The sequence below is a fragment of the Sardina pilchardus genome, chromosome 8 (assembly GCF_963854185.1).
Source record: "Sardina pilchardus chromosome 8, fSarPil1.1, whole genome shotgun sequence".
NCBI lineage: Eukaryota > Metazoa > Chordata > Actinopteri > Clupeiformes > Clupeidae > Sardina > Sardina pilchardus.
The window spans coordinates 25,703,264-25,716,315 of record NC_085001.1 but is presented as its reverse complement, the minus strand read 5'-3'; the positions used below and the strand labels follow the sequence as shown (position 1 = coordinate 25,716,315).

Genomic DNA, 13,052 nt, shown 5'->3' with positions numbered 1-13,052 from the left:
CCTGTCCTCTGCCTCCTGTTTTTTTTCTGCATTTTCTTCGTATAGCTCAGTCAGCGGTTTTAGCTAACAGGTTACTCATCACCAAAGAAAACAAAGTACGTGGGGAAGTGACTAATCAGAGCCAGTAACATTAACGCAACGTCAAACTCCCATACTCTGTTCTGGGCATGTAACTATTTATAAAATGAAAACAAAAATAGTGGTACCCAGTATTGATAAAACAATCAGTTGAATACCTTTGAGTATAGTTGATGTGACGCAGCTTTTTCACCATCACAGAAGATGACAAAAATAATTTATTTCACATTTCATCATTTGAAATATTGTAGATGGTTAACCATTTTCTTGTTTTACATAAATTTGTTGTTTTAATCCCTGAGTTGGTTTTTTTTTTTTTTTTTTGAGCCAAACCTTAAAATAATCCTATGGTGTGATGGTAGACAACATAATAATTTAGATATTACAGTTTTTTCTCAAATGCTAAAAAACAAAAGCCAATCCTCTAAACCAAATGACCAGTTGTCTAAACACATTTACTAAATCTAGCCATCATTTTTCAATACCATAAACACATTTCCCCAATGTCTAAACACAATACCCTTTTCTAAAGCTACATAAGCACAACCACACCTTCTCACTTCAAAACTCAAACTTTCACACCAAAAGAGCAGCTCAAAGCTTTCAAAAATGTAAACACTATACACATCATTACACACTACAGCAAAACTATTGAAAACACAATGCTCAATTTGTGAGAAGGTTTGTTTCACAACTGCCAATGCATATTTTTAAAGAAACTTCGCTTCGCGTCGGGCCGTATCACCGTCTAGAACGTGCATTAACTTTGAATAACCGCACGGCGTGTCGTCCATTATCCCGTACGTATTTGTTCTTAAAAAGTGATGTTTTCCAAACTAAGTACTTTTTCTTGGTCATTTGTCAACTACCCAATTACAGTTTTACAGTTGCTTAAACACATTACAACACTCACAACTGCCATCATTTAAAAGTGAAAAATATCTTTATTTATTACATTTGACACAAACGGACAACAAATGAGCAGTTATGTGATTCTATCTTTTTCACCTGTAATTCATAGACTTCATCATCTAGAAATGCATTGTTTAACTAGAACATGACATTATTCATAATCTTTGCCTTTTTCAGAACATTGACACACAACTGCTGATTCTCATCTGCCTGTCCAACACATTTCCGCAGACACCTTTGCCTTGGTAGGGTGAGTGCTATGTAGGAGGAGGATATCATGCGTCATCACAGTACGGTGTCTAAGGGTAGAGTGAGAAAGGCGAGATCCAGGTGAATGAATTAGGATCACAGATTTGGTTTCCACAGAAGTAACTTGTCTAGAATGTTATAAATTGAGAGCTCAGCTAAAGAAGGCTGGGTTCATAATATGATGATAATATGACTCCAAGCCGTCAGCATACAAGATAGAGACGCATAGATAGTAAGATTTTAATGAATATGTTCAATAACTTACAAGAAACCAACTTTGCAGTCTGGTTTGCCAATTCTAAATTAAATCTATTCAATGGGTCATAAAATGTGGATGCTGCTACACGTATGTCCTACCATTTCTCCAGGGCCACTATCAATGCTGCCCCCATAGCCCTCCTCCTTACAGAATGGTGGAGCCCATCCGTAATCACAGTGGCAGTTCCTATTGCTGTTACAGACCTGTGTTGTGAACATATGCAGATCTGCTGTTTAAGGGTGCTAGAGGAGGACACGGAGAGATGTATATGATGATGGAGGAGATGAATTGAGATGAATCATTGTCCTACCCCATGGCCAAGGCATGTACCCTGCGTGTCACAGCCGTGCTTGAGCTCCGATACGTCTCTGCATTTCTGATTCAAGCACACCTGAGAACAAGACACCGTGACACATGCAGATCTAATAAGGATTCAGCTAATAACAACAATGAAAATAACACAATCTCAACTAAAACTGTGTGTGTGTGTGTGTGTGTGTGTGTACTCGCCCCATTCTCCCCACACTTTGTTCCATTGTTCACCATGCCTGGATCAGGAACATCAGGTCCCATCATGGACTTCATCCCCCAGCACTTGTTCTGACCGATGGTGGTGGTGGTGACGATGGTCCGTCCTGGTCTTCCAATCGTGGAGGCGGGGTTCACATCGTCACACTGCAGCTTCCCACACTTGCCATTTCTGCAGGAAAGAAAACACACATGACTACACATGAATATTGTACAGAGATAACCTTACCTTGTATGTTACAGTACCTCATCCTCATGTCCAGAACCAAGGGTTTCTGTGATCACATGCCTTTTTTAACACTGGTGCTGATAAATGCAGCGGGATACATTGTATGTATGTATGTATGTATGTATGTACTGTATGTACTGCATGTATGTATGTATCCATATACCACATACAGTCTTGTTGCACACACATAAATTTGATTGCATACTCATTTGTAAGTCTCCTTTTGGAATTCACTTTGGATAAAAGCGTTTGCTAAATGGAGGAATGCAAATGAAAATGACAATGACATACTGTACACTGCTGCTCTGCTTAGTGTATAGCTACATGAGAAATATTTGCTAAAAGATCATTTATCATCATCGAATTGAAATCGCTTTGAACTAATGCAATTATCAAATCGCAAAGGCTGCAATTAATTGTGCAGCTGGCAAGTGTGACCCTATGGTCAATAATGTAACATAGGCTTTATAAATGTATGCTGTCCTGGTGTGATAGACAATCATGCTCATCAGAGGGTAACCTACTGTACAGTAACTAATCAGTTTTGTTTTTGTATTTGTAAGAAATTTGTATGCAGCCTTGAATTAGTAGATACACCAGGTCATATTTCAATGTTATCTTAATTTGTATTGCTTCATCCCATATTTTAAGTGTATTATATAGTGAATCTTGAGCTGAAACTGATCACAATACTGTATATCTATCAGAGAAATTCCTCCTACCTGATAAGGCACTCCTTGCTGCCACCGCAGTTTTCAACACGGTTCACAAATAGATAACATATATCAGCAGCAGACTTTGCCTCTGTTAAATACACACACACACACACACACACACTCATTCAGAAGGGAGAGAATTGTGAGAATGCAATGTCCAGTGGGGAAGCTGTAACTCACGAGAACCAAACAAGGCCTTGCACTGGTCATCATGGTGGTGGCATTTGCCATTGTAGCAATATGATTGATTGTTCCTGCAGAGATGTCCGTTCTGCACAAAGACATCAGCCTGGCAGTCAGAAGACGAGCCGTTGCAGTACTCAGGAAGGTCACACTCATCTGACTGACTGCGGCACTCATAACCACCTGGCCGGAACTGAGAGAGAAAGACACAATCATCAGTAATGTGGAATACAGTACATATAACAGTTGAAGGTTCGTAAGGCTCGTGTGAGGTGACTTACTTTACAGTTCCTGCAGCATTCCCCATCGGCACACTGAGCCCCGGACTTCAGCTTACAGGTGTTTGGCTCACAGCACGGGTCCTTCTTGCACTCCTGAGGAGAGAGAGAAAAGGCAATCAAAGACAGTGAGAGAAACATTAGGTTTCCCTTCTAACCAGTGAGATACAGAGGTTTTATGGAGACACTACCGTAGTTCTCAATGCTCTCGCAGACCACAGAACCTGCTTTACACACAAAACACACACACCTCCTCAGAACCACAGTCACACTCCTCGCCTGGGTCCAGCCAGTTGTTGCCGCAGTAGGGAGGTGTGTAAATGTCCTGTGACTGTGGTATGTTGAGGAGACAGTTCCTGTTATCCAGTCGCACCATGAATTTCTGAAAGCTATCAACACTGCAATCGCTAAACACACTGCAGAGAGAAAAAAGGCAGACAAATACTGAACAAAACAGAGATACGGTTTTTTTGGCATGGGATTCATTGAAGTTGATGGATTTTTTTTCCATGAGCATGAGACTCAGAACATACAATCCTGAGTCTTCAGCCAAATGTGTGAGACTTGGCAACCTTGCCCTCACTATGTTCTCAGAATTCCACTCACTTATCATCACACGAGCTTCCACACTTTCCAAGGGCATACATGACACACTCTTCAGCGGAGCAGTAGCAGTCCTTAGGGTCATGACGCATGCCCAGGTTGTGGCCTATTTCGTGGGCCATGGTCCATGAGAGGCAGCTTACATGGGCGTGCTGTAGAGGGAACAGAGGTAATTTGACCCATGACCTGGAGGGAACAAGGAGGGCCTATTGTGGGCCTATTGTCATATGACCACATGACAGGCAGGTAGGTTTTGTTTTCATAAATACTTGTGTGCAATGTCAGATGTGTTAAGCAGCATTACAGATGGAAGCGGTAGAAGAGTGAGTAGCCTACAGATTTTGAAGTGATGGTGAAAACATAGGAAAGGTATTTTATAGCAGTAATGTAGTAACTCAATCTAGCATTAGTGCCTTACTAGGGGTGTGCATCTCTCCCTTTTAAGACGATTCGATTCATATTGATTCATAAAGCTACGATTGACAGACGATGCGTTTCAATACAGAATGATTCGCGATTCGATTCGATACGATGCAATAGGCCCCAAAAAGCAATATAGTTCTTAACCTCATTTTATTTTCCATACTGCAGATTATTTTTGCTACTTTAAATGGCATGAGATGGTTGACTGATTGGATTGAGAGACTGAATAAATATTTAGATAATAAGAACGTGTCCAAATGTCTAAACGAAATCACTCAGCCAATTAATATATATCTATACATTCATATCACCCTATACTTAGCTGCTGAACCAATCACAATAGTCTAAAACTATGTGATGTAGCTGTAGCTCTGTCTGGATTACCTTTCATATAAGGAGTCACGTTTTGAGAAGCGCGTTAAACACATCAACAATGGGTAGGCAATTACCTTCCCTCCTCAGTCAACTTTCAGACATGCACCAAAGCACTGGGAAGACAAGCGGCGTAGGGAATGCAGGAGGCTGAGCAATTAGATAAGGGGTGCTTGTTGAAGCCTATGAAGCTAGGTTTGAGGCTTGTGCTTACAACCGAATATATGACTTTGTTCAGGATACTTCAACACACGTTAACGTCAGCGTTATCTGCATTTCACTAAACTCGACAACTAGTTTGTTGCCACTGTAGCAGTGATGCTACCCTCGTTGGAGAAGGCTAGACGCTCTGGTGTGTTAGCAAATCAAGGTTGGTCTTATGATTTTGAAAGTAACATAATTTGTAACGTTAGCTTTCCGATTCGTCATTTAAAAATCGATTTATCAATCGGTTTATAGTACATTTAAACCGATCCAGAGGTTTGCCTTCTGATACGTATCGGTTAATCTTTACACCCCTATGCCTTACCGTGCTTATTGCAGCACTCTTACTGCTGCACATGGTGGACATGGAGCCAAAGCCAAGCGTCTGTCCTCCACTGAGCTGTTCATTCCTGCAGGGGAGGAGTGAAGAGGAGAGGGGGAGAGGAGAGGAGAGGAGAGGAGAAGTGAAGAGGAGAGAGGGGGAGAAGAAGAGGAGAGAGGGGGAGAAGAGAGGGGAGAAGTGAAGAGGAGACAGGGGGAGAAGAAGAGGAGAGAGGGGGAGAGGAGAGGAGAGGGGGGAGAAGTGAAGAGGAGAGAGGGGGAGAGTTGAAGAGAGGAGAGGGGGGAGAAGTGAAGAGGGGGAGAAGTGAAGAGGAGAGAGGGGGAGAGTAGAAGAGAGGAGAGGGGGGAGAAGTGAAGAGGAGAGAGGGGGAGGAGTGAAGGAGAGAGAGGAGTGGAGAGGAGCAGGGGAAGAGAGAAACACACATTACTTTTACTTGTACACTCATTACTTATTTGTATTTGCAAATGAATGTAAAGGGACAAAATGGGCAAAATTTCAATGGCTGAACAGACACAAAAACAGACAAACACACTCGTAAAGACAGACACACACACACTCACACAACAAATTGAGCATTGTCGTGGTAATGGCGGGGCAGCAGATTGTTCCTCCTCCACTTCCAGAAGTTTGTTAATACACTCCCAGGGTTCTTGCCATCCACAGTGATGAGGTTCCCTGCCGTCCAGATCTCCAGCCCCACCAACACCACACGGACGTTCAGCTGCTCGTACATCTGAAAAAGAAGGCGAGTGGGATGCAGAGAGGTCAGGAGATGGGGAGGAGGGATGTGAAATGTCTCAGGGCAGAATGACCTGAGAGGGAAGGGGAGATGGAGGAGCATGGGGGTGATGTGCGGTCAGGGCCTGGTGCGTGCAGGTGAGAACTCCCCACTGCAGTGGTCCAGGTGAGAGCTGATGGAGACATGCATGAGGATCTCTGCCACAGTGAGTGATGGCTGCGGACTGCAAGGCCCTTCAGAGGGGCATCCATATGGCCTGGCAGACATTTTGAAAGGCCCCTGCCGCAGCAGAGCAGCCAACATACTGACAGAATCTTCCCACCCAGACACCATTTGTTTAAACACAGAATGCTTATTTCAGTTTACTACTTACACTATCTAGGCGATTAGCAACTTGTATCATATGATGTTGAACCCGGGCTGCATTACTCTCCAGTGCTACGTACTGTTGGGAAGAAAATAGGAAGAGAAACAAGGGAGAGGAGAGGGATGAGAGGAGGAAACTTGTGCTTTTCTTTTTTACATTGCCCTTCACTCTTAATTCCAAATCATATTCCCTTTTCATCTCATTAACATCACACCTCCTATAAAATGCATTATCTTGGAGTCCTTTGTAAACATAAAATTATAGACATCTTACCAAACTATCAAATTAAATTGAGAAAATAAGGAAATAATTCAACTTCATTTAAATGACTTAACACAATGCGGAAGGAGTGGGGTCGAAGGTCATTGTACCCGTCACTCACTGTTTTTTTATCCACCACAATTATCAGCTCCACGTAGTGAGTCTGCTGCATTACCGCTCGTCTCCTCTGGGGGGGAAACACACACATTCATACATATGTTCAAAAGAATGACATCATCGGCCATACACACACACACTCACTCTGAGTGAATGACTGTCTGGGTGCTCAGGTAAATCACTGTGAGAGTGGACGATGGTCTGGTCAGGGGAAATGTTGTTGTCGTCATGGTGATGGGTGTGAGAGGTTCTGTAGCTGAAAGGTTCCGTCTCCTCATCCTCCAAGCGGTACACCACATGCTCAAAGTCAGAGGAGCCCTCCAGAGGCTCAATCCCTAGTCTGGCATTCCCTATGTTCAGGAATCCACTGAGAAGACACACACACACACACACACACACACACACACACACACACACACACACACACACACACACACACACACACACACACACACACACACACACACACACACACACACACACACACACACACACACACACACACACACACACACACACACACACACAAATGTTTTAGAACTGGCTTTATTGTTAGACTCAGAACTAAAACACTTAAATAAATAGCATACAGTAAATGTTACACAAGTTATGACACAAACACAGCAAAAGGTCAAAAGCACCATATTTCAGAGTAAATGGGTTTTACTGACTTGAGTCCAGAGCAAAGGCTAACAGACACAGATGAAAACTCGACATCCTCCACATAGCCTTTGTAATGGCAGTGACTCTGTATAGGATTGAAGGGTGAATAATTCAGAAAGACTGAATGGAAAATTTTAAGAAGTTGCCTTCCATGTGTGTCAAGCAACACAGGTGTTGTCATTGGATCCCATTTTCAGACAGATGTGGGTTTGTTTGTTTGTGATGTATGATATACATGTGGTCATGGATCATGGATGACACGTCACATGGTTGGGGCAAAACTTACTAGAACACACATCACCAGGGTGTTTTTAGAACCGTGTGTCAGAGTGTGAAATGACCAATGACTAATAATCCCACATCGAATGAAAATGCAGTGTCTGCATGAATGTAAGATGTTGGTGTGTCGGTTTGTTATACCTGCATGTCGGGTCTTTCACTGATAAGGGAGCCATTTGTGTCATATGTGTAAACAGTGAAATTTGTGTCAAGTAGGAGCCTGTGAACAGAACATGAACACATGAACATGAAGACACCTACAAAACATGGAATACAAATGCAAGATATGCTGTAGCTTACATGAATATTCAAAGCTGAAGTTAAAATGGACTGGTATGAAGCAGACACTTCCATCCAAAGGGACACAGAATCACAATGGCAGCTTCACAAGTTGAACCTGGGCTGAGCAAATGTCAGCAGTATTGTCAAATGTCAGCAGTATTGATACTGCTGCTTCACCAATCTCCACATACATTTAATTAATTCAGCGCTAAATTGTAAGGCACACAACAAATAATTATGTGCACTGTAGCGTGCATTTGTGGAGTCACTTTACTGTTGGCCTCAATTTTGCATTTGTGGTCATTTGTGAGGGTGGCACTAGACACTAGTCATGCCATATTTCACAATCTGTTCCTCATTCTAATTTTCTTTCAGAGGAAAGCTTGCACAATTTTTCTTATTGCATAAATGGTTCCACCACCACCTTCCTTACGCCCAACAGGAAGGTTTTGGCTGAATCTGTTTAGTTCATATTTGTAAGCCAGTGCTCTAAAAACAGACATCAAACCTACTGTAGCACAGTCAGGCAAGTTAAATTCAACCTCTAGTTGATGTGAAGACAGCATGTTGATTTTGAATGAAGCAATCACATACATCTTAAAACATATTTCATCTTAAATAAAATTCCCCAAGAAAATGACATTTCAATCCTAGTCAAGTAAATGTGCTGTGCCAGATCCTCCCTAAACTGCTGAAGCTCCATTCACAAAGTTTCTCAGATTGTGGCTACTAGGTCATGCCTCTCCAATGATACACGCAAACTAACTTCAGTAGATGGTCTAAATAATTCTCTAGGCTGCTCAACAGCAGACCAATTCTCCATTGAGAATCAGTCTGGCCAGGCCACCTGTAGTTAATCTACACTTCCCTCTCTGCAAGTCAGCAGATTTTACTGGAGTCCAATGTGGACGACTTTCATATTTCCTATATATAAGCCTCCTTCTTCTCATCCTATTCTATTTAAATATCTTCGGTTAATGTTCACAAACAGAATATGATTTGTTTTACTTGTTGCTGATGTACTTGATGTACATTTTGAGACAGCAAAACTGAAGTCCTCCTATTAGGACCCAGTGGATATAACACCCAGGGTGTGGACGTAAGTTTCCTGAAGCCCTATGTAAAGACCTCTGTAAAGAACCTGGGTGTGATCATGTACAAATATCTTACCTTTGACAGACAGGTTAAGTCCATAGTCAATGTCTCTTTCAGTTAAGGAACCCATCTAAAATCAAATCTTACCTGACCTTAAGTAATTCATGTCTTTGCCACAACCAGCTGGTTCAACATGTAGAAGCTCACCTTTTAACTGATACCTGTAGATGAGAACACATTTCTCCCATCTTAAGGAGGGTTCAAACCAAAGATTCGCAACGAGATGAGCTGCGATGTTCTAACACCTTGCAACTGCGACTAAACATGGCGAATACTCTGTGACCGCTTGCAACAGCTGGCAATGACATGCAACATTTAATTCACACTGCTGCAACGGTTTCGTCTCGTCCCGGATCTTTGGTGTGAATTGAGCCTTAGCCTCCCTTCACTGTCTCCCTGTTCACGGTTCACCATAGGTTTTGCTAATGACCTTTAATAAATGCCATCTCTCCGAACAATTACACAAATTCTCCCCTGTAAGAGCTTTTTCTGCCTACTGTACCCAAAACCAAATATAAATGTAGAGGAGACTGCTTTTGCTGCTGCTGCAGCCCCAAACTCTGGAATAAGCTTCCCTCCCACATTAGATTGGCCGTCTCTCTAAATATGTTCCACTCCCACCTCAAAGCCCATTTCTACTCTACAGCCTTTAACTCAGTTCAAACTTTCTTTTTATTCATTTCTTTTTTTACAATTTTGTTTACAATTTAATTTATTCTTTTACAACGGTTGGTGTGTTTTAAATGTGCTACATAAATAAATTGACAATGACATGACACAACATGCATGTCACAATGTCTAGAGATACATGAACTGCATGTCTGCTGATTGACTTTGAACTATTTTAAAGATAACTGAGCATTGAGAATAGACAGATAGCTGAAACTTTTGCTCCTCATTAAAAAGTGGCTCCATTTGCAAAGTCTCTGTCTAATCATACAGTATGTTTCAGTGTGCGAACCACCCCTAGTTCTTCCCCACAGATCTTTATGGTTCTAGCGCAGGGGTTCTCAATGTTTCTGGTTCCAAGGACCCCTTTTAGGGGATAACATTTTCTGTAACAGTTAACCATTCGTATTCTCTGAAGTTGTGGCCGCGTCCACTATCCCAAGTTAATGTGGGTAGGACCAAATAGACACAATTTGCTTGTTTTATGGGTGAAAAGAGCATCATCTTTTAAAAATTTTAACTTTATAATTTCAAGCAAATTATTCTGCGGACCCCTTGGCAATATCTCTTTGCTCTCAAAGGTAACAGGTGGACATGACTGAGGTGGGCATGTGAACCATAGAAACGCTTACTTATTCCTCTTCAGAACCAGAACATGCTCACTGCCTTGGGCTTGGATGGTGTAAGACATCTGTTTAAAAAAAAAAAAAAAAAAAAAAAAAAGACATGGAGCCATGATCTACATTTTTACAGCAATCACTCAAATTAGTGTGACTTTACTAAATCTGCCCTGTGGTGGGATAGTGGGACATGAGTGTATGCAACAGACTATATTTGAGACATGTTTCGTGTTCACAGTAGACTCAAGAAATTACACCTGGGAGATTATGTTTTGAAATGTTACCTCCCCTGTGTCTTGGTTATCCAGGTCTCTCCTCTGTCTTGCTATTTGTTTTGGTACAGTCACCTCATAAGCAGAGAAGCGGGAGGTCTGCTGGGCTAAAGACAGAAAGACAAAAAACAATGCAATGGAAATAGGATGATAGCATAATGTGACTGACTAGCTTCATCTCACTAGAAGGCTGAAGTAAAGGCTGAATTTAAAAGGAAATGTCCCATGTAGGCCTACACTGTCAGAGAGTATTTTCAGTGTCTCCATTATTAGGCTTAGGCTACAAGTTGGTTTCTACAGTTGCACCACACAGCCTACACAGTTGTTGGTCTACAGCCACACTTTTTCATTCTGCTTTCAATTTCTAAAAAACTAAACTAATCAACCTTCTACCAAATCATTGTAGGCCTACATGGCTACTGTTGTACCTCTGCAGTGTTGCCAGAGTATCACAGCACAGAATATCACTTAGCTTTCCTATACGAATCCGTATTGTAGTTGACTAACACAAACTTACCTCTACTGCAGTTGACAAGGTCAACGATAAAAGCACCGAGGAAGAAGACATAATAGCACCACAGAGATAATTGTCTGCCCATGTTTGTTTGTTTGTTGAGAGGGCAAGACGATGTCGCGTTCAATAGAGAGATAAGAATACACCTTCAGTTTGTGCTCCTTCTAAGGCTACCTATTTAAAATCCAGTTTTAACAAACACAATAGGCAATCCACAGGAATGAACAACATAGCACATTAGGCTACACGCCACGCAGCGAAATGTATAATTTTAACCCTGTCACCATGTTTTAACCGCGGGTCAGGTGTGGAAAGGATGTGACGTTGACGGTATGCCTAATTGACAGACGGATCGAGGCTAGGCTTTTACTGTCTATCTATGGGCCAGGCCTAACTAAAAAAACGTGTAGCCTAATGTTGTAATGTTGTGGCCTATGTGTGACACAAAAAGTGTGACAACTAACCCCGCTCTCCCCCACTGGACATCATTGAACCTGAGTGAGTAGCTCATATCATCAGGTGTTTCGAAATTATTCCATTTAGATCCTAAATTGTTACCGAGAATGATTTGTCACAAGGGTGCTATCTACCAGGTAATTTATTTCACACACAGAAACAGTGATTGTAAATATCGGCAGCTGGTATCTTCGTTTACACCCTTGCATTCTTTATGTTTATTATCTCCTATGATCTCCTCTAAACCAAGACGGTCCCACCTGCAGAACACGAGCACCACAGAACAAAATCACATATTATCATGTTGGACAGGTGAGAAAGAATCTTTTTACATTTTAAAAGATTTTACTTTCAAATAGCCTTGAATTGAATACATGTCTGAATCTAAATATTTTACTTACAATAATTATTGTCACACAGGAGATTGTGGATATTCTCTAACCAAGATATTCCCAGACAGGGAAGACAGAAGTTACCCATACTTATGCAACTGTTTCACCATCAGTTTTTGATTATTATTTATTTTTATATTTTTTAAGTAAAACAAGGTGATAGGGGACGGGGATTTCTTGTATCATTACTTTTTTTTTTAATGAACCATTAGTTTTCATCTTGAGTGTGTGTATAATGAAATGCAAGTTCCCTCATCTTCACCTTGTGTCTGTCTTTGTGTTTAGAGTTGCTCGGTAGAAATGTGTGAGTGCTGTCCGTGGTGCTGAACACGCCTAAAGCATTAGCATTTGTCAGTCAGAGGGCGTTTAATGAATGTCTCAGCAGGAGTCGGAACTCCCCCTTCTAGCACTGTGACATGGTCCAACTATAAACCATTAGGCTAGCTCATCATTCATCTACCAAACCACAGCACACACTGTGTAAACTGACTAATGAATGAAACGACAACAGGCAGCAAGGGTAGACAATGATTTTTTAAATGAAAATAACACCTGATGAGGTGACTTCAAAGCAAATGGAGGTTCAAAAGATATCCCAAAGAAACCACATGCTTCCATAAAATCACTAACAGTGAGACTGTTTTCATGAAGCTAGACATTCAGCTTCGACTGAATGCCAGAACAGGTCATAGCCTCATCTGTTTTTGACCATGACTGTAATAATGTCCTATGTGGTTCTCAAAGCGTGGGGCGAGCCCCTCTAGTGGGGAATAGAGACATGACAGGTCGGGCGCGAGGACTGGAGGAAATGTGTTCTTTTGTGCCTATCTTTAATAATGCCTCTCTTTTTTTTAACAATGAATATCATAGATTCAAAACAAAATAGCCA

General features: G+C 41.6%; 1 protein-coding gene across 1 annotated transcript; it reads right to left on the bottom strand.

The window, feature by feature from the left end:
* Positions 1-1,002: 1,002 nt before the first annotated feature.
* On the bottom strand, positions 1,003-8,017 carry LOC134089088 (disintegrin and metalloproteinase domain-containing protein 9-like). Its single transcript, XM_062543399.1, has 16 exons — positions 7,945-8,017; positions 7,533-7,609; positions 7,006-7,228; positions 6,866-6,931; positions 6,490-6,561; positions 5,938-6,110; positions 5,360-5,444; positions 4,039-4,187; positions 3,683-3,848; positions 3,436-3,528; positions 3,152-3,347; positions 2,978-3,059; positions 2,009-2,198; positions 1,809-1,889; positions 1,597-1,701; positions 1,003-1,289 (listed from the first exon to the last, which is right to left on the bottom strand). Exons 1-16 carry the CDS (start codon positions 7,948-7,950, stop codon positions 1,266-1,268), a joined length of 1,788 nt encoding a protein of 595 aa, XP_062399383.1. The 5' UTR covers positions 7,951-8,017; the 3' UTR covers positions 1,003-1,265.
* Positions 8,018-13,052: the final 5,035 nt, after the last annotated feature.

Coding starts and splice junctions, on each gene's coding strand:
- LOC134089088 (XM_062543399.1), bottom strand. Junction 3,849..4,038: donor GGAAGCTCGTGTGATGATAA/GTGAGTGGAATT, acceptor TTCTCTCTGCAG/TGTGTTTAGCGATTGCAGTG. Junction 3,060..3,151: donor CAAGGCCTTGTTTGGTTCTC/GTGAGTTACAGC, acceptor TGTATTTAACAG/AGGCAAAGTCTGCTGCTGAT.